We start from the raw sequence: 22038 nt of genomic DNA, 5'->3' as shown, positions 1-22038 counted from the left end.
TAGTGCAGTGTTTTTTGTTTCATCATAAAGCTCCTAAGCTTTAGTTCTCTGGTTTGTCTTAGTTCTTCTGCCCTTTCTTCTAGAAAGTTGCTACTTACAGCAACTTTGGCCAGATACCTTTATGTTCAGTGACAATTACAACTTGCAGCATTGCTGGAGGATGCTGTTCGATGCATCATGTGTTACAACACAAATTTGGGTTGCAACAGAGGAATGGTATATGCCAAGGGCAAATACCCTGTTCAAGACTAGCTAATTTCTCAAAGAATCCACTCAGGTAGGGAGTATTGATGTTGGTGTCCCTATTATTACTATGTTTTATTAACATTGTGAGGTCTGGATTTTACCTAGGCAGTTGCCAGAGACTGTCAGAAGGCCTCTGATACATCTGCATGCACAAAAATACATAGACTGTGAATGCCTGCACATAGATACAGGTACTGCTCTTGTAGATACATGTGCTGCTCTTGTGTAATGTGTGTCAGTCCTTCCTACTGAAATGCTGGCATTCCATGTGTTCATATGAACCCACAGTCTGCTACCCCACAGGCAAGGGTGTTACAAAATCACTTGAGTGCCAAATGGGATTTAAACTGTTGCTTTATGGAAGAGGTACAATAACTGTGGAGTGAACAACTATTGATGTCTGTACTGTTGACTTCTCTCTTAGTTGTCACCAGTGATATATAAAGCTATAGCACTTAAAACATATGAAAGTTGCTAATTGACCACTTTTACCTTTACTCTCAGGGTTTTGTTTGGTTTTGGTTTTTTTTTTCTTTGTAGGTACTGTGCATAAACTACCTTTGCTACAGATGCTAATGGGTATAACATGTTGCCTTCTTAAAATTAGTTTCAGACTTGATTTCTCTAAGTATGTATAAATGTGATTATGTTAAACTGAAAAGCTGAAAATTTTGGTGTTAACAAGTATCTCTTGGCTATTCCTACAACATCGTAAGTGTTACTGCAACATCTTTCTTTCACTTGCTCATGCAAAATACAGAAATAATCAATCTCAGTCATGCAGTGGATTGTGAGTGCTCTGTACTGATTGAAATTTTGGATGTTGTTTGTCAGATATCAGCAAAAATCCCTTTAGACTGAGAGAGCTCTAGCTCTTCTTATTATGCTTTTCCTGAGTGGTTAGCTCAGTCAGACTGAACTGTTAAAACAATCTTATTTTTATTAAAAAATAGTATTGGGCACTGACTGGTGCAGTAGGAGATGGTTGTAAAGAAAATAATTCAAAGATTATACCTTGCATGAGTAATTAATCATGAGTCATGATCAGCAGGCAGTGGTGTCCAATTTGTTTTCTGCACTTGCTTCTGTTCTTTATTACCATAGTGATAATATTAAAGAGCTGTTAATGCATATAACCACGCAGTTGAAAATGACAGGCTCTTTTTTCATTGGAATAAAATTTCCATATCTTAAGTCTGTTTTGCTCAGTATATTTCTTGTCCTGAGAAATTCAACGGTGTATAAAAGTCATGAAAGAAGTTTGTCATCAAGTGGTTAAGTTAGCAGAACAGCCTTTTTTTCCCCGCTTCTCTTTGCTTTCAAGCCAGTCACTGGGGCTTCCTAGAGATTTCCAGCTAGTCTGTTTTTGTGTGAGAGCTGAGGGCACTTTGTAATCATTAAAAATTAGGAACTGATTGTTCAAGGTACACTTTACGAGGAAAGGCTGCACTGTCCGTGTATTTAATGTTTGTTCTCTGCTGAGCAAAACGAAGTAGCTGGATGGAAAGTTTTATTGCATTAATATGATTGCATTAATGCTGAGGAATGACTACTGAGGTTTTAGAGAAGAGGGAAGGCTGTCTCTCTTGAGAGCCTGAATATAAAAAGAACCAATTAGGAGAAATGAGCTTTAGAAACCCATTTTCACCCTTTAAATAAAATTTTAAAAGCTATACAAGGTGGAAGCTGAAGTGTTGCAGACTATTAGAATGTGCATAGATGGAAAGTGTTTGGATTTAGCAGCAGTCAGGGAATGTTTTTTATGAAGTAATGAATCTTCTATACAATTGGATTTTAAACTTGATTAAATTTTGTAATTAGTTTTACTAGTTTACACTTTGGAAAAGTTCATCATGACAGATTAAAGCCTTGTTTATCAACAGGCATTAAAAAAATCATCACTTTACAATTTCTTGTGTAGATGATTTTATAATGCATAGATTTGTGTAGGCCTTACTAGTTTCTTTGTGTTGAGCTTGTGGGATCCTGTTGTATTGGTGGGTGCAATTTGGCAGGACAGGTATGAATCTACTGGCATAGATGGCTCAGTTCACAGTTGCCTGATAATTGCTGCACGTTCCTTTGCATTCCATAGTGTGGTTGCTTTGCCAGCTCCCCTTTGAAAGAGGACTATACCTGCACCAACAGAAGCATTTTCAAGTTTAGTGTAGGATGGTACAGCCACTGACAAGATAAGTATTCACCTGACAGGGCTGTTCACTTGTTTCATTAGGAGCTAATTGTGTGTGTTTTTTAATGTGCATTTACTTGATCATGTGTAAATAATTAAGGTTTTCAAAAATATTGAGTCTGTAAACTGTGAGATACCCTGAACAGAGCAAACAATATAGCTGTCACCAAATTCTGTCTCAGTGAATCTGCTTCACCTTAGAAAAACTTTGCAACCGCTGCTTGCCAATTTTGAATGTATCCTGTTGCTGCCAGGTATGACTCAGAAACAAAGAAGGTCTTTTCCCAGTTGTCAAAAAAATGAGCATATACCATGTCTTCTGAATGGCCAGGCCCATTAAAAAGTAGGTTGAGTCAAAGGTAGGACTACTCTATCAAATTGCAAAATAACAAGCCTTTTTTTTTTTCCTTTTTGTTTTTGTCTTTTCTTCATGTCCTGTGGGAGTTGTTTTGTTTCCCATTCTGATTGGTTTCTAAGATGACTTTATTTTCAGATGAGCTGTTTCCAGTTCAGGCTTTACTCAGTTTCTTTCAGGTCACTTGTAAACCACTTTCTCCATTTCTAAAGGAAATAAATTAAGGCAGAGATGCAGATCAAGTGTAATATATGATAATTACTGTCTTGTTATTTCCTGATCTACAGTCATACACTGTAGAGTAGAAATATCAGAGGAATAAGCCATGGGTATGCTGGTACACATAAATAGTTTACAAGTATTTCTACCTGTATAAAAGGCAAGGAAGGTGCTCAATGCATAATAATGTTGTGCACTTCTCATCCTTTGGAACACTGCACAGATTCTGTGCCCAAATGAGGTCAGCTCAAAGTGCTGCTGGGATGACTGGGAAAAGCACAGAACAGTCAGGGGCTAGGCAGGCTAATTAGTTTTAAGGTGGGGTGTGACAACTGTGTTAATGGAATTAGGTGATGGGGAACAGACTTTGATGTAAGAATGATCTTCAGTTCTTAATTTTTAAGTTCCTGAAGTATTTCTCTTGGGAAGGTCTTGCTCTAATAGTTGCTTACAGAAAAGCAGGACATCCAGATCTTGAAAGCTGTGGGATTTGATAGGATTTTCCCTCTATTATAGATGTGGTGTTTGAGGGTCTTAGTATTTTAGAGGGAAGGGTGAGGGAAGGTTTGGAAGATTAATACAAAGTAAATTGGTCTAGTGGAATACATAAAAGTCTTGCTATAGTTCTTGAGCCTCTTTTATGTTCTGCACACAAATACTCTTCCGGTAAACTTTACAGGGAAATCTTTTAAAAGGTGCTAATATCTGTGTTAACTACTAAAATCACTCCATAGAACTCCTGTTTACTTTGTGGGGGTAGATTCAAACCAAGAATTTTGCAAATACAGTTTGCAGTAATTTGTGTCAACTGTTATGATTGTATCACCTATTGTCCTACTTCCTTCTTTCTCAGAGGACTGCAGTGGATTTCAAAGGAAATTTCCTGATTTTTTTTTTTTTCCTCTCACTCCATGTATTTCCAGAAATGGCCCTTGCTCTGTGGAAGAACTTACTTCAGACTACAAAGAAAAGGATACTACAACAGAGAGGGTTGTCACTGTATAATGGTGCTCATGGCTATGAGGAGGAATTGATAAAGAAGAAACTTCAACAGTTTTCTGGTGGATCCATCAACCTTTCCAAAGAAGACAATGGCATTGGAATACTTACGTTGAATAACCCAAAGCTAATGAATGCCTTTACAGGTATTAATTACTTGATGGGATTGCTGGTTGATTTTGGTTTTTCTCTTGTTCCTTACCCATTTTGATATTTTGCCTAAAGAAAGTTAAACACTCTTTCTCACATCTCCTCTCGTTTTGTATCACTGCTCTGGAAATATGGAAGGCATTTTTGTGGGCATGAGAAGATGCCACCTCTCTTTTGTAGGTGATGTAGAAAGACTGAGTTTACTTTTTGGTTCTTTACCTGCAATCTTCTCTGTACCTGAATCTTCTGTAGTTTGGCCTTTTCCACTCACCCAAACTGGCCTCCATTTCTTCTGCATTTGCCTTATGCCTTAAATATCAGTAACTGGTTAATTAAAGATCAGATGAGCTGGGTATTCTCAGCTGTTGCAGGTCAGTGATCTATTTAATATGCTTTTACACTGGAGAATACTTAGCTGTCAAAACCAAGTGCCCTGTTTTATTAATCTTGTATGATGAGAGGTTTTTGTTTTCCAAGTTGAGTATATTTGCTGTCTCTTCTTAATTATCTAGATTATTCCAGTTTATGCCACTCTCTTCAGATATGAGTGGCACAGCTTCAGGGTGTGAATCTGCCTGAGGTGGAGCTATGCATAAGCCTTTACTGCAAGAATGTTTTTATCTGTTAATCTTTTGAAATTAATACATTTGTGTCATCATGCTAATTTCTTTGTTGCTGTTCTGTCTTCTGCCCAGTTCTTGCTGTTCTTTTGCTGTGAGCAAACATTTTGCAACACACTAGCAAAGTATGCTCTTTACATGCAGAATGTCAATCTACTCTGTCCACTAGTCATTGTTAGCTGAGAGGAGCTTAGGAGAGCAGCAGAACTGGTGGTAATGCAGCTAGATGTTTCTGCATTCTCTTTTGTTTAGCTTATAAAACGCATTACCTAACTTAAATCATAAATCATAAAATCATTACCTAACTTAAGAAGTTGTAGCTAAAAGATGTTAGCATAGGGATTGTCCTTCTGCATGCCTCCCTGTCAACATATGTGCTGTTATACAATCATAATTACATAGTTGTTTCTCATTCTTCTACAGATTGGTTTCTATTTTTTGACTAAGAACTGTGCAATGTACAGAACTGTGCAATGTAGACTGTGTGCTTTTAGCTTATTTGTTGTGTAAGTTGATAGGCGCATGAGAATTGAGCTGTAACAGCAAAAGGAGAGAGCAGACTGGGTTTTTTTTCTCTGTGAAGATCAGGAGTAATAAAAGTCAAATTGCTAAAACCAGACTTTCACAGAATTTTGCAAATATGTTCACTGTTTTCTATGTGCTTGGCAGGAGGGGCTGAGAAGTAATTGGCAGTGCTGAGCAGGTGCAGCTGCCATTTAGGCAACTGATAGCTGTTATTTGCCTATACAACGTTCTCTGTAATGTTAATGTGCTGAAATCATATCACACATCTGGAGCCAAGCACCCAGAATAAGCATTTTCTCTCTGGCTCAGTTAGTTGCCTGTAAAATAATCTCTTCTCTCCTTACAGGACTGCTATGAAAATAACTTATTGGTGTATGTCAATTAGATGCTGTAGTAGCAAAGAGGAGCTACAAAAACCACTGAGGAATGAATGGCTTTTTTGTTGTGGATCCTCATTAGCATATAACAAATGAGCCGTGGGATCAGGCAGTTCTGTTTTACAGCAGCGTGTAGAGCCCTGGAGAGAGCTGTACTCCATTTTGCTAGGCAATAGCCACAAAAAATGGCTCTGGAAAATGTTACTGTCAGTTCAAGAGATGCTGCTTCTTTGTCCTGTACACCTCTGCTAGAGACTTTTGTTTTCATGGAAGGGAGAGTAGAAGCAAAATCAGGCTGGACCCTTCACTGCTGCAGTGAATGGTATGGCATCTTCATTTTCATTTTTAACATTATTGTCTGTAAAACGCTATTGCTGAGAAACTACCAGGAACTGAATCCTTTGCCTTCAATTGTGTATAAGACCATGCTCTTCAAGGGGCAGGATTTGGTATGCTACCCCTGAATTACCTCAGCAGAACCTGGTTGACTTCATCAGCCAGAGCCTGTAGATACAGCTACCTCTCCATCAAATTTTGTTGATTCTATGTCTCAGAGCTTCTGAATAGTGGCAAATGTGAATTTATATATCCATGCAGGCTCCCTCTAGAAAGCTGCAAAATGTTAATAAACTTTTGAGAGAAAATCTGTTTTCCAGGCATTTACTTTACACAGCAGTTTTTTATCTCAAAAGAATTATGTTTATTCCAAGCATGAGCAACTCATAAAATCAAAAACAGAACAAAATTGTTGGCAAATTGCTAATGGGTGATATGGAGATTGTTATGCCTTTTTTTTCTCTTCTTAATTGGAATCTGATAGCCACCTGTTTGAAATGGTTTCTTTGGAAGCAAGTGCTAATAATGTCAGTTTAAGCTTGGTAGAATCAATTTCAGCAACCCAACCTCTCACTGAACTAAACTTGAATGTAGTTTAAAAGAGTAGAAAGCCAGCCTGTAAGAATTAGAAAATAATGATAATTTTTATTTTCTAGGACATACTTGAAAACATTTATTCTCAGATTATAGTTAAGATACAAACAAATTATTATTTATTATTAATTCTGTAAAGAACATGAATTTAGTGGTATCACATACTGAAAGACTAAGACTGGCAGAATGAGGATTTGCTTTAGTATTGTGATCTCTTCATTACATCCAACATCAGGAATTGCATCTGTTGATAAAATAATAGTTCAGTGTTGTCAGGAATGGAAAAGAGCCACTTGCAGGAGGACAGAACAGGCTCTGACCAGTGTCTCTTATCCCTTGCTATTGCATGTAACAGGCTCATGTGGATCCTGCATTTTTCAGTTAACTGGATTCTTGGCTTGGAATACTCTGTGGAAACTCTTCAATACCTCTTTGTCTGTTAAAAGAACCACAAGCAGTGGTTCTGCTGTGTTTGACTCTAGCAAAGGCTGGATGCCAGCCCAAATACTTTTCTGTTAAGAAGACTAAAGAAGGCAGATATGCAATAAGTGAAATCCACAGGGTTAATGCACACCTGTGCATTTGAATGGCAGCATTTGCAGAAAAGTTGTTGAGTGTGCCATAAGGCTGGAAAAGCATTTCAAGTGAAGACCCACAAATACTGCATCCAGGCCTAGTTCTGCTCAGTATTTTCATTCCTGACTTGGATGGTGAAACAGAAGATGAACTGCTGAAATTGTCAGGTGACCCCCACATTAGGAGAGCTTGCAAGAATATTTTTTGGACTAGAGGAGAAGCATTCAAAGTGATCTTGATTAGCTGCTACAAAAAGTTCAAGATCAACAGGGTGAAATTTAGTGAAAGCAGATGTAACATGCCACATACAAAAACCATGACCAAATTATAAATACAGAAGGGAAAGCAACTGGCAGAACTGCTGGGATTTTTTAAAGGATCATGCTATGAACTTGACAGTGGGTAGAAAAAACCCAACCCAGTGCTATTCAGGTATATAATACGTAATGTCCACTTAATTACTGACCACCCCAGAAACCTTGTCAAACTGTGTTATTTCAGTGGCTGAGACCAAACCTAAGGGGTTAGCACTTGACTGAGTGTTCACTCTTGATGTGATACTGGGAAGCTTACTTCATAACGAACTGTAAGAAGAAAAAAAACCAAACAGGAAGAAAGCATAAATGTCTCATGGATTGGCTGCTAATGGGAAATTTCAGAAGAGGATGAGTCCTGTGCATGCAGGCGTAGAGTTAAAAAAGCAATACTGTTTGCAGAGCAGAGAGTCCTTGAGAGTATTAATCAAAAGCACATTTCTATCTGGGGAATGTAGGCCTGTCCATATAAATTCTTGTCAGAGAGGATAAAGCTGGGAGTATCATCAAGCCTGTATGTACCCTGCTTTCTGTGATTAATTTCTGTAAATGTTTTCTCTAAAGTACATAACTGGGCAGTCATAGGCATTCAGGGAGGAAGAGCTTTAAATTAGTGCAGATACGCTCCATTGCTGTGGCAGATGCTGCTGTCGAGGATGAGCTCTAGAAGCAGGAGTTTGTAGAGTTCCATGTCAGGAAGGGTACTTAGGCATATATGATGTTGATGATACTTTATGATGAATTGGGTGTTCAAACAAGAAATAAAAAGCTAGTACTCTATGATGATATACTTTATAAAGGGAGTCTTTTTAGAAAGGAGCCTTTGTTAACTGATTGTGCCTTGAGCCCACCTTGGACATGATTCTATTCTATTCTCTGCCAATTGTTTGGGCAGGGAGGAATGTGAGTGAGTTCAAAATGATGAGTTGGATATGTATCTATCTGGATGGATAAATATAAATTCATCTGTCCTGAATGCATGCAATTTCAAGCAGAAATAAATCAGGTAGAGGGTTTTTCTTTGTTTGTTTTTGTTTGTTTGTTTTGGGGCTTGAGTATGACACAAATATCCTTCATACAGAATATCCTTCAGAATTTTAGGAAGTGCATCCTTGGAGAACAAATGTATGTCAGTCATTGTGTGCAGGATTTAAAATTATACTTTCCCTTGTGAATTGAAGCCCATCAGATATTTACTCTAACTTGGTTTTGCTGGTGGAAAAGAAAACAAAAAATATGATGGTGATAATAATTTCCTGTTAAAATTTTTGTTTCTCCCCTCTTGTAGGTACTATGATGGTAGAACTCCAGGAGAGGGTAACTGAACTGGAAAACTGGAAGGATGGCAAAGGTCTTATAATCCATGGTGCAGGAAACACTTTTTGCTCAGGATCTGATTTGAATGCTGTCAAAGAAATATCCAACTCCCAGGCAAGTATTAATACACATTAAGGTTTTGGAGAAAAATTAGTTTTTTGAGATTCTTTTGAGACAGAGGTGTTGCTCTACGCTTCTGCTGCAATTTTACATGCAAGTCACAAAATGGAGATGTAATGGTCAAAAAAATGCTGTCAGCCCCTTTAAGCCATGATTTAAGTGATATTGTAAATGTTTCATAACTCTAAATTCCTATGCTATATGTTCTTTTTAGCCTTTTCTTTTTAAAATGTCATTTCAGTTTTTTGCAGCAGTATATGGTGAATTTACGTGTCAGATAAACTGTGCTTCTGTAGCTTGACCTTTAGAAACAGATAAAAGTAGTAATTTCTCATATTCAAAAGTTAAAAATAAAGAAATTTAGGCAGCGTGGCTGCTATTACAAAGAGGTTTCTATTTTACCAAAACTGTGTTTGGACCTGCACGAAATGGAGGAACAGATGCAAATCTTGTGCTGTCCTTGATTCTTGTGAGTCTTGTGTGTAACTATGAAGTTGAGGAGGTTGGGGTTTGATGGCAACTTTTTGCTTATGCCACGCATTTGGACAACTTTCACATGTGCTACAGTTCTTTCTGTGTATTAATATGTGGACTTGTCAGTGTATGAAATAGGGCTTTGGCAGATGCCAGGGAAGAGGGTCTTCCTGTGCTGCTCTTACTGGTTTACAGTTATGGTAAGTTCCAATCCTGGTGTTTTTTGTGGCCGCTGAAAGTTTCAGGATTTAACCACATAAATGAAACATTGGTCCTTCCAGTATGAACATGAACACAAAAACTAGTTAATCTGATATTTATCTTTAGTGATGATTTTTTTTCTGTTGATGAAACTAAACCCCTATCATAAACCCCACAAAGTCTAAGCTTTTTTTTTTTTTTTTCTGGCCTGATAAAATATATAGGACCGTCCAATTTTCAAAGGGTATAGGACACTTTGTTTCCTTTCTGGAATGCCACGAGGCTTTGCTTAATATGGAAATGTCATGCTTTATAGATATAAATGGATTTGGGGGAAGTTTTCATCTGGATATTTTATAAGCACTGGTAATTTAAAAAATATATGTGATATTTTTCTAAATTGATTTTTTAAAAATTTTGATCTGCAATTCTCAACTTCCTTGAGCATTATACCAATAGAAAAGGAGCTGAAGCCAGGCAGGGTCAGTTATTTTCTTATTTGCAGTCTAGGCTTTCCTTCAGAGTTCTGCATTCGTATTGACTCTATATGCTTATACAAATTACTTGGAGCCACTGCAGTGGCAGAGAAGGCTCTGGCAAGGATTAGGCTCAATAACAGATATACTGGGCTGAACGAAATATATATGTGTTATTTATAACTTTGTGGAGAATTCTCTGCGCAGAATCTAGATCTCATGCTAGTATTGAAATTAATGCCTAAGAGTTACCATAAATGCTCCAAGAATAGTTAAACTTAGTTGCTTTTCTATTTCCTTTGGAGAGTTCAAAGTCTTTATCTTTTACTGAGAATTTCTTTGTAATAGCTCCTAAACCATCTGTTAGGTGGGTTTTAATAGTCTTTATTAAGTAAATCTCTACTAGAATATGGAATGGCATTTGCTGTTCTTCAGTCTTACAGAACTCTTCTCTCTAACTTCATTCAGATGAGAGTGTTTTGCCTGGTTTCAGGTTAAATTTTATGTCCACAGGCATCTCCAGGGCAAAAAAAAAACCCAAAAGTGAATAAACTCATGCCTGAACTGTTATGTCGTTCACAGTATCACAGAATATTCTGAGTTGAAAGGGACCTACAGGGATGGTCGAGATCAACTTTTAAATGAACATATTAAGCCCACAACCTTGTTGTTATTAGCACCATCTTCAAACAACTGATCTGTCATAATGTGTGTATATACATACATGTTTATTTAAGGTTGCTTTAACCTATAGCTTTTAGTAATTGCAGAACACACTTTTATTTTATCCAACCAGTTGGTTGTGGAAGGACCATATTTTTCATAATTTTCAGTGCAATTTGCTTTTCCCCGTGGTGCGGAATAGGCAGAGTAATGGCCAAGGATGCTGAAGAATTTTCGTGCCCCCTAGTGGCTCTTTGTCCTCCTCTTCCACTTCATTGTTTTCCTCTGTTCACCTTCTCCCATGTTCAGTTGTTCCTAACTCTGAAGCAAACCTAGGTGCCCTGCCTATTTTTCTTTTCTGAGTGCTAGCATTACATAACCAAATCACAGAAGGTAAATGAATAGTGGAATTTAAATTAAAAAATACTTTCCTTCTGTCTTTGTAAGGCTTTGTAAGCTGTTCCCCGAGCGAGAAGCTCATTTTGGAGTGAGCTTTGAAAAGTTGCCTATCTGAAAAGCAAGAATAGCTCTTGAAATAACAGCTCAGAGGAGGAAGCACAAAGGAGAATTTGCTTTCCTTGGTCCCTGTCTAGAAGCCCTAGGACAGAGGTTCTCAAGCATAAGCTGTGGAGGGAGGACTTTGGAGCAGTTGGAGATAATCTGGAAATACTGTTCTGTCTGTAGTGAAAATGGGTTTGAAGCTCTTGCAGCAATAAGAGCCAGCGTTACAGTTTTCTACTTTATGAAGGTGACTTTCTTCTTCCCTGCCTCTCCTAGGCCCACTCCAAGCTATTAATCCTTTTCTTCCATATGTAGTGCATTTTACTGCATTTAATCTCCCTTTCTGCTAGTTAGACATTTTCTTACTTTAAGGACAGTATTAGAGCTGCAGATAATAATTATTCTAACTAGATTCTAGTGAACACTTCTCAGTCAGAGTATTTTATCTGGATAGTAGCCTTATTTTTCTTGTCAGAAAGGTTTGGAGGGTTTATTTGCCAGGACACAAGAAGCAATTGCTTTTTTTTTTTTTTTTTTGGAGTGTTTTCTGTGCAGGCATTTTTTTCCTGGGCAACACAGTAAGCTCTCTACCATCTGAGAGAATGAAAACTTTTCTTTTTGTCTGCTCAGGCATAAATTTGTTTTTCAAGTTTATCTGTTCTGGAATGAATCTTTAATTACCATTTTGGATTTTATCATGAATTGACAAGGCCAGTTTGAATGCAAGGATTCTGCTATGATGAAGTAAAAAATCAAGTTCTCTGAGGAGCTTTTGTGCAGCTTCATCCTGACAGTTGTAATATGGGAATTGTGCAAGTCTGTGTCTGAGAACTGGTACCAGTGTGTTTCTGTGGGCTTTGAACTTAGCTAGTAAGGCAGCTACCATGAAGGGTTTGAATATTCTTTAATTTGGAATGGAAATATTGCTACTGTTCTTAGGCAGAGTAGGAGATGGCTACAGTGATAACTAAAAGCCTCTTTATATAATCAACATGCTAAAATTTTCAAGCAGCCCTTTAGTGTAGTAAAACTAAATACACTGGTTCTTCTGTAGCAGTTGTCACAGCACTTACATCTGCCAGAGAACTGTGCCTAAACATCATAAAGCTGGTTGTCTTTGGGCAGAGCAGCTCTTGAGAATACATGATTAAATGGACAATAAATCACCTGAAATTGGCCTACTGTTATTTCAAGGTCCTATTCCAAAGATGTACTAGAGGCTTAATGCATATCTTCTCTTTCCCTGAGGTATGAGTCAGAGGCTTTTAATTCAGGCAGATTCTCTAACTTGCCAACTGCTGTAAAACTGTATTTTAGAAGTTAGTAAAGTCTGGTAAAGAGATGTTTGGTTTGTTTGTATTTTTATTCTTTATTGTTTGAAAGATGTGCAGAAATTTTTACCTACTGTTTTTTTATTTCTCAGGTGTCCAAACATAATTCTTTTCTTTAATCTGGGATAAATAATATGTGTGGTTCAATTCAGTATGTATATGAACATGGTGATTCTCGATCATTTAGCCCAGTTATTTGTCAAGTCCCTGATTAATTCTTGATGTCTGAGGAAGAGGATAATAACAAGATAGGTAGATAATGATTTTGTCTCAAAATATTTTCTTAGCCCCCAGCAACTTGTGACTAGGACTTCTAGAGCTAGGGGTGTTGCCTTCTATGTAAGAACCTTTTGTTGCTGTTCCTGTTGAGAGTTTATGTAGTTGTTCTTGAATTCATGTGGAGGGTGTAATGCTCTGCTGCCAAGTGTTGCACATTTTAGCGACACGTTGTAGGAAGATATATTTCCTTTGAGAGTATTTTTTTTTTTTTTTTTGGAACCTTTTAGTTCTTTGTTGTGGTTTGAAAACAAACCAAGTGAGAGGCTCTAAGTCAGAAATACAATTTAATGAGAAGAAAATAAAATAAAATAAAATAAATACAAAAAAAGAAAACCACTGACAGAGTCAGAATACAACCTGATCAGGGTGATGGAAGCAGTCCAGATGAGGTGGTCTTCCTGAAGCAGTGATCTCACAGAAAGGTCTGGTAGCTCCAGTCCTCTGGGAATCCAGTGGGTGAAGGCTGCTTCTACTGTCCCAAATCCCAGCTTATATCCAGGTGAGAATACTTGGCTCTTCCCCTTGGGCGGAGCATCTCACAATGGGATGATGAGTCATGGAAGAGAGCCTTAATGGCCCATTAAAGAGAGAGATAACTCCCTCTGGGAGTTATCTCTCTCTTTATCTCTGAGTTATGCACAAGGCATTGATGGGCCATTAACTGAAGATGGTGATAGAATACATCCTAAACTACAACCCAGGACATTCTTGTATTGGATTAGAAGGAAACAATTGTTTATTTTTCACTGTTGATTGCAAGAATATGTAAAACATAAAGGATGATAAGTGAGAAGAATCTTCTTTCTGGTTTGTTTTTTTATTTGTTTGATGTTTTGTGGTCTGGTGTTTTTGGGGTCTTTTTTAGCTCAAATGCTCTTGGCCCAAACAATAAAAGACTAAATTGGTAAATTGTATCTTGGCTAAAACTTTATGGATTTAGAACAGTAAAAAGGATGTAGCACACTATGGCTTTGTACAGAATTTAAAAACTCAGATTTATGGGTGTTCAACTTGAAGTGAGAAGAGGAAATTAAGAGGAAACACTAAAATTTCACAACATAGAAATTCAGTATTGCAATTACTTTAACAGTGGCTTAATTATAACTGAAATTTATTTAAGTCAAATGAGTTCTGATTTTTTTTTAAACCTGATTTGTACTAGGTTTTCTATTTGTGTATAATGGGGTTGGACTAGAATTTGAGCAACATGAAGCAGAGACAAAACCCAGATGAAGTAAATGTAAAGAATGCTTACTCCTGTCTACTCCATGTATGTGTTTAATTCCTTCACATTAAGATCACTTAACATTTTTAATTTCCTGTTCATTGTAGGATGGGATGAATATGTGCATGTTTATGCAAAACACCTTAACCAGACTTATGAGGTAATATATTTTATTTACCTGTTTATGAAGTAATTATAAATATCAGAATGTATTTTGGCTAATCTTTGAGATGTTTCAAGTTAAATATACACTTTTATATATGTAATTTTGAATCCCAGACCTTGTATTCACACATGTTAATCAGGTAGGTATTTATGGATTTAAATTAGACCTTATTATTTTGCAATTATTAGACTTTCCAGAGATTGGAACAGGAAAAAAACCCTAGGCTTATATGTGTTGAGCTAGGAGATACCCAGAGTTAAGGAAATCTAGGCCTTCAAATTTTGTGAAATTCAACCTCTCTAACTCAGTGGAAGTCAGTAGCTCTTAAATAACAAGCATCAACAGGTTATGCAGCTTACATAGGTAGCATTTATTTGATATATTTATTTAATGTTCCCACTTCACAAGAGGAGTGTAATCAGTTCTACCATCTGGTGCTTCTTTCTTCATACCTTTCCTTTAGAATTATCTTCTCTTAAGAAGTCGCGTTTCTATTAAATCCATTTGTGGTAGAGTCTGTTTTTCTGCTCAGAGCTCTTTGTAGATGAGTACACTTTTTTTCAAATATTCTTTGTTTTTAAATAATCTATATGAGAAAATATTATGAATTAACATTTTTCTGTAAAATTACCCAGGAGATTGGAGACCTATGTTAGTAGTACTGTAAGGAATCCTCAGGATTGGAAGCCATTTGCATAAGCTGGTCTCCATATAATCAAAAGTGATGGGGCAAAGCTGAGAGGAAGGAAGATGTGTGAAGATTAAGCCCCCGCTTCAGGTGTGTAGACTTAGTGTATCTTCAAGCTGTGGTTCAAGGGGAGCCCTGAACTGCTGTCTGGGGACATCTGTTGTAGATGGGATTAGTCTCCCTCAGAGCTGAGGCTGACTGTGATCCTGAAGGAGGTGTCTCAAATGGATTAGACTGTGGATGTAGTGTCTTGGACCCACACCTTCTGGTTTCTCATAAACCACAGGAAAAATGATATTACCCTCTTCCAGTGGGTTATCTCGTGCAATGTATTGTATGGACTGTGCTGCAGCTTGTAAGTGAACTAGGGCTGTAAGAAAGTGTTGGTGCTTCTGTCAAAGGAGAACTAAAACCAGACATGTGGTTATGATTAGGATGCTGACTTCTGAATGTGGCTTGTAAACTGCTCAGAAAGCTAAATGTCTCTTCGTAGTAAAAGATGAAACAGCTGTATGAGTGTGCAAGTTCTGTGACTAAGCAGCTGTCTACATTTCTTCGGGAACTTGCCTTATCCTAAGTCACTGTTGATTAGTATTCATTTCACATCAGCAGTGGGGAAACATGCTCTTCCTTCCCTCTGTCCTTTGAATTACCTTGAACATGATTAAATACCTTGAACATGATTAAATACAACACCAACAAAGGTAACAGATTGGTGCTTTCCTCAAAAGGTTTTGTCTGCAAAAAAAAAAGTTTTGTTGATGACTGGGATACTAGCACACTGTTTGAAGAAGGTGCTGAAGCTGTCATGGTAAATCTCATTAATTTTAGATAACCCAGCCCTTCAGTTCTTTGTGTCTCTTTCTGCTGCTTTCTGTGGTGTACTGGCTTAGAGTAGAATCTTGTGTTGCTGTCCTGTCAGTCCTTGCAGGTAGTCTTTTTAGGTATATTCTATAGCAGGTATTGTTCGTAACATGTTTTTCAGTGCATGATATTTATTTTGATTCCATTTAAAATATCTGTCTTGGTGCTTCATTTTGGGATTCTGTATCAATTGACATAAGTGGAATTGGTATTGTGCTGATTGTCCACAAAGGTGTAGTTATTTGAATAAATTGGAACAGTATATTTTTCTCAACCAAACCATTTCTAAATGGTTTGGTTTGTAATTGTTTTGTAATTTCTGAAAGGCTAAAAGCATGAATTTTGCTTACAATACTCTCTTGTGTAGGTTGCCTTTGATCAGTGTTGCACTAGTTCAAGGAAAAGCTTTTGGAGGAGGAGCCGAACTTACCACAGCGTGTGATTTCAGGTAAGGCTAACAACTTGTGTAGCTGTTATGTTGGGTCAGTGATTTAATGATTGTCCAACTGAAATGTGAGAAGGTTGAGGTACCAGTTCTACCAGGAGTCATGTTCCGGGTTCCAAGTCATTTGCAGCAAGATTTTGTCATCAGACTTCACAGGAAAAGAGAAGTTGTGGTTTCTGCCAGGTTATGTGGTTTGGATCACTGTGTAAAACAAGAGCAGTAAGCAGCTTTAGCAGCTGACTGTGTTACACACCAAGGGGTCCAAGTCACCCCTGAGAGAGAGGTAAGGAGGGCTGCAAAGTTGTGTATCTCCCTGTGTCTCTTTATGTGAATGTCATAAGTAAAAATAAATAAATAAATAAATCTCCTCATTACTCTTGTATTTCTTGTTCTGAGTTTATTACTTGTAACATAATTTTGTGCTGCACAACTGTTGAGACAAGAGTTTGAGGTGCAGAGGAAAACAAATGAGGTTTTATCCCTGGTTTTCTTTTCCATGCAGATGCAGGGATTTGCTAGCATGAAACAACTGGGGAAAAAAAAAAAAAAGGAAAAAAAATACTTTAATTAAACAGGCAGAACAGGAATGGGAAGACACTAAAGAATAAAATGTCATTTTATATAAATCATTGCTAATGTGCAAACAGCCTACAGATGTAACAGAATAAGCACAGTGGGCAGCATCTCTGAAAATGACAAGCTTTTAGTGAAGTTTTCATCTAAGAAAAGGAAGTGTGCTCTTGAAGAGGGCCTTAGTGCCTGAAGTGGAAAAGGTATTGCCTCAAATAGGCTGAAGGAATATACACTCAAAAGTAAAGTAAACTAGAATATAGCTGTTCCAGGTATCAGGAAGAGGCTTTGGATAGAGGAGACAGTATCTGCATTGTCTGAGCCACTTGGAAGCAATCTTCCTTTACTTTGGAAGTAGATGTAGCTGGATCTTTCTTTATATCTGCTCAGCACACAGTGAGCTGATGCCCCAGCTGTGATGTGAGTCCAGGCTGTGTTATAAATGCCTGGGAAACAGCAGAGTGGCTCTGTGTTTGACAGCTGCAGTGCTGGCAGGAGAATGCACCTGGGAGACTTAGCAGACCTTTCTCTATCTGTGAGCCTGTCGACAGAAAGTGTTTCTTGTTATCTCTAAATAGGCGTTTAGGGAATGGGAATATAATGAAATGGAAATCTTTTGGCTTTCTAAAATATGTAGTCTCTACTTACACTCCAGCTATGCTGTTTTGACATGCTGTGTAATTATAGGCATTGTCAAGTAGCTCTTATTTGCATGAATTGAGCAGCTGCAATTCCTCTCATGCACTGCCATAATTTTCATAATAACTACAGCTGTTGATCCATCTTCCATTACTTTCTACACACCCATTCAGTGGAACTAAATAACAGCAATTCAGGAGCAGCAAATGGGACTTAATTAATAACAGCAACAAGACAGAGAAACATACTCTTTGCTGTTATTGCTCTTGAATTTGAGAATTCTAATACTGGTGGACAAAATTCTGGGGTTTTTTTAGGACTATAAGTAGATATTAGTGGAATAGTTATTCTATCCTCTGTCACTAGATGACAAAAGATGAATTTGAGACAGAAATCAGAGATTCGTTTTCTTCCTTGAATAAACTGTTTGGACATTTTATTTTTTAAAAACAAAATGAGTTCGTTGTGGCTGCTTTTATGTCTAGATTTGCAAATGCAGCTCTGTTTTTCACAGTTTCTGTGTAAACTACCAAACTATTTTCACCTGAAATATTTTCTTATTTTTATCTTTTCCACTTTGTACTACATTAACTGTACTGATACAGTTTGAGCAACTCACTTGAACCTAGGTATGTCCTCTGAAATGTGGTCTGGCAGCATGTTACACATGTCTATTAAAGTAGTGATGTGAACAAATCCAATTTTAAAATAGCTGAGGCGGTTTGAGATATTACTGATACATTCTGCCTGTAGTGGTTCTTGCGGCTAATTGTCTCACTTTGGTTTAAGATGGCTCATTTTAAATTGGACTGGGGGGAAGTGGCTTGTGTGAACTTCGGCACATTTATAGCTGACATAAAGACAGTGAGGAAAAGTGAAAGCATCTTAGGTCAGTCCACCCTTAATCTGGAGCAAGAGGTCTTCTCAAAACATCTTCTTCAGTCTTAGCTGTTTTAGGTGTTGTTGCAGTGTGACTCTCCAGAAGAGCAGCATCCTTATAAAGATGATAAACATGTTGCTAGCGGAAAAAAAATCAGACCAGTCCAGACAAGGGCAAGGTAATTCATTTCCTTTCAGACTTTTTCTGATACGAAAATCAGAAAGATAAAGCTTCTGACACTATAATTATTTATCTCAATTATTACTGCAAAACTGAGTAATGTAGAAGGGTGCAAGTATGAAACTTGCTCAGACAGCTGAGCATTTTAGTAATATTTTCAAGAATTACTGACTTTTTTCAGTGTGCCAGAGTTGAGCCCGTGAAGGTGGTCGTGGTTTCTGCTGCCAAATGTTAGTGTATTTTACAGTGCTGCATGACACTGCAGCCATTTCAGTGAGGTGCAGAAGTGAATGTGATGTTGGATTTAACGATGGAATTTTACAAATAATTGAAGTACCTGCTTTGGGTTCCTTTATGCAGAAACTTGAAGTGTGTCTTATGCTTACACAGTGTGTGAAGGTAAGAGGAGGAGATTTGGCAGGATTGTTTGAGGACTTTGGACAGGAAAATGGGAATGGTAGTGGATTGCTGGGCAATAAGATAACGTATAGGGAAGAGACAGTTGGTAATGAATCCATTTGTGCAATTAGCAGATCACAGTAATCTCTGAGTGCAGTCACTGCAGTGCACTACCAACCAATAGCCAGAATAGCTAACTTTGAATTCTGAGCTGTCTTATCTTCTACTTCATGTTGATGCCTTTGAGAAATTTCGCTGAGGCTATATCTGCATAGGTCTTTTACACACATCTACAACTTTGAAAATTTGGTCCTTCATCGCCTGGCAAATGGGCTTCCATTGTATCTGAGTGCTTCTGAGACAGTCTCTTTTCCCCATCTCCTTTTTCCTCTCTAATGCTGCTGCCGTCCAAGCAGAGGTGTGTCCCTGCCATGTCAATCAAATTTAAATGATGGTGTCTTGAGGTAGAGGATGAGAGTGCAGAGATGGAAAACTCCTCAATTCTCATACCATTGATTTCAGAATGGGCTTGTAGGTAGAGACAGAAGTAATTTCCTTTTCTTCTTTAGAAAGTAAATGAATGAACTACAATTCCTTCACCTGTAGCCGATGTTGCACAGTTAAATTGCTAAGGGCTAGTTCCATTACTGTTTTAAGCACTGAGCTAAATACTAGCTTATGCTAATAACACTGCATTTATCAAATTGGTCTTCTTTCATTTTAGCAGTGTGTTATCTATATTTTTGTGAAATATGTAGGCATGCTTAGTGTTACATTTTCAGGTGTTAAACATGTTCCATGAAACACTTAGTAAGAGATACAATGAAATGAAATGTTATTTAGTGTGTGTGTTCCTCAGATAATTTATGTTTATTTACTTTTACAAGTTGTATTTAGTGCATTAAATGTAACTTATAGGAAATCAAAAGAGCAGGAGACAATCTAATCTCTGCATGTATGTAGCTCCACTTTGACCAACTTTTCAATTGTTTCACCTTTCAAAAAGGAGAAGTGGAGGAAGCCATAAAGGCTTTAGTATTCTACAGTGAACTTTTTCAAAAATAGATTTCAGAGCATCAGAGCACATCACATGAGCTTCTTAGGAAATTTTTCACTCTGTATAGGGATTTGGGTTTTTAATTTCATCAAGAGGAACATTTGGGTGCACAAGATGCAGCTGTTTGAAATATGGGTGCCTCAGTACATAGTAGCATTTTTCATTGGACAGAGCTTGATAAGAATGTTGCAGGATGGGGTTCACATATTCATGAGTTTTTGCAGGGTATTGCAGGCTCACAAAGCACTTTTCGTTCATGTAACCGTAAGATTGCTCCACATCATCAGAGAAGAATCAGTAGCTAAATCTGAGACTGGGTTCTCTTTAGAAGCCTAAAAGATAAGGGACTAAAATGGGTATATTTCAATTATTGATAGCTGGATAGCCATGGAGCCAAACACAGATTGTTGGTAATAACACACTGTGAGAAAGAACAGGATGTGGGTGGAGAAGGGGGCCATATGGAGGTAGAGCAGCACTTTTCTGGGACAGATGTCCTTGTTCTGGTGCCTGGAAGTAAGCACAACACAATACAGGGTAAGTGCAGGAATGAGGTTGAGAAGCAGTCATGCACTGTAGTGGGGGACCCTTGAAGCCTCCAACCCATTTCCAGAAAGATCTAGAAGAAAGGACTGTACATGATAACTAATTTGCATAGAAAATGAGAAGCTTACCTCCAGGACAGGGTAAACATTTCTATAAAAAGGTCTTATTTTGGCATGGTACATTTGACATCTGGTTAAGTAAGCACTGCTAGAAATGGGCTCGAGAGCTTGTGTTATTTGCCTTGTATTTATGGGCTGGTATTGGGGATCTTTTGCTGGTTTTCATTTAGGATTGAATTTTATGTTTTTACAGTCTTTTCAGGGAGAGGATTTTTAGATGTAGTATACAATTCAAATTTACCACTGTTTGATTTTAGTAGAAATTTAAATAGTTTGATTTTAGTAGAAATCTAAATAATATCAACAAAGCATGAATTTGAGTTGATGCTTTCTTTGTGAAGTTGTCTTTTTGCAGGGATTTACTTGATTCTAGGTTTTGTTGTTTGTTTGGTTTTTTTTTTTTTTTTTTTTGCCTTTGGGAAGCCAAACCATCTTATCCTGGGTAAGTGAATTTTTTGTTATCAGTTCATCTATGTTTTAGACCACTTGTACCATGCAATCTTACACCTTTTCTGTTGAACAATCCTGTCTGCAGCTGATAAAATGTGCTGCATGATAATAATAAACAGAGATAGTCCAGATAATAGAAAACTTCGATAAGGCAGATTTTAGAGAATACAGGTCTAGACCCATTCTGATAATTTGCTGATACACTGAGCTGTTAATTCATCATAGGGAAGTATTTAGGTTTCAAAGAGGATTTGAGAAAAATTGTCCATAGTGGCCAATTCCCAGTTTAAACTGGTATTTGAGGTGGTTGAGTTTGATGCATCGTTTCTGATCTTCACTATTATTTTATATATATGTATGTATATAAAATCGGATAGCTCCACAGATTAGATAATGTGAAGTGTGAGAAGCACTTATATATTCCACTCTGCTGGTTTTGAGGCGAGGTTATACCTAGCTGTGGCTTCATGAGGATAGACTGTCTAAACAGCTTCATGTCCCTGTTGCATATTCCCAGCTCACTTCTTACCACTGGTTTGGCAAGCACCAGTGAAGATACCTGTATGAGTCAATTATCTCACTGAAAAGTAACAGAAAGCCGGGGCTTTCCTGTTTTTACAGTTAACTAGAGTGACATGTGAGGGAGTACAATATTGGCTGGAGCCAGTGTGAAGGAGAAGCTAAGCCTCTAGGAGATGACAAAGAACTGTAGGGGGTGAGAATAAAATCTTTTTTGCTCTAGGGAGATGTTACATACCTTAAATACTCTCAGTTTCCCTTGAAGGCACGGCTTTCAGCTGCCTAACTTTGCACTGGATCACCTTCCAGAGAACATCTTCCTGAGTCCCTGTTAGCTTTTTCATTTTTGAGCCCAGTCATGTGCTATTGAAGGACTAGGAAAAGAACTCTCCCCCTCTTTATCACTCCTAGTAGCAATATAGTTAAC

General features: G+C 37.6%; 1 protein-coding gene across 1 annotated transcript in view; it reads left to right on the top strand.

Moving 5' to 3' along the window:
- ECHDC1 (ethylmalonyl-CoA decarboxylase 1) overlaps positions 1–22038 on the top strand; it is a 39898-nt gene that overhangs the window by 3842 nt on the left and 14018 nt on the right. The window contains exons 2-5 of the mRNA XM_066315355.1: positions 3935–4156; positions 8791–8933; positions 14197–14249; positions 16175–16255. Of these exons, the coding sequence (XP_066171452.1) occupies positions 3937–4156; positions 8791–8933; positions 14197–14249; positions 16175–16255 (497 nt within the window). The 5' untranslated portion in view covers positions 3935–3936. The remainder of the gene's footprint in view (positions 1–3934; positions 4157–8790; positions 8934–14196; positions 14250–16174; positions 16256–22038) is intronic.

The sequence above is a fragment of the Sylvia atricapilla genome, chromosome 3 (assembly GCF_009819655.1).
Source record: "Sylvia atricapilla isolate bSylAtr1 chromosome 3, bSylAtr1.pri, whole genome shotgun sequence".
Lineage (NCBI taxonomy): Eukaryota > Metazoa > Chordata > Aves > Passeriformes > Sylviidae > Sylvia > Sylvia atricapilla.
This window is presented reverse-complemented; position numbering and strand designations above follow the sequence as displayed.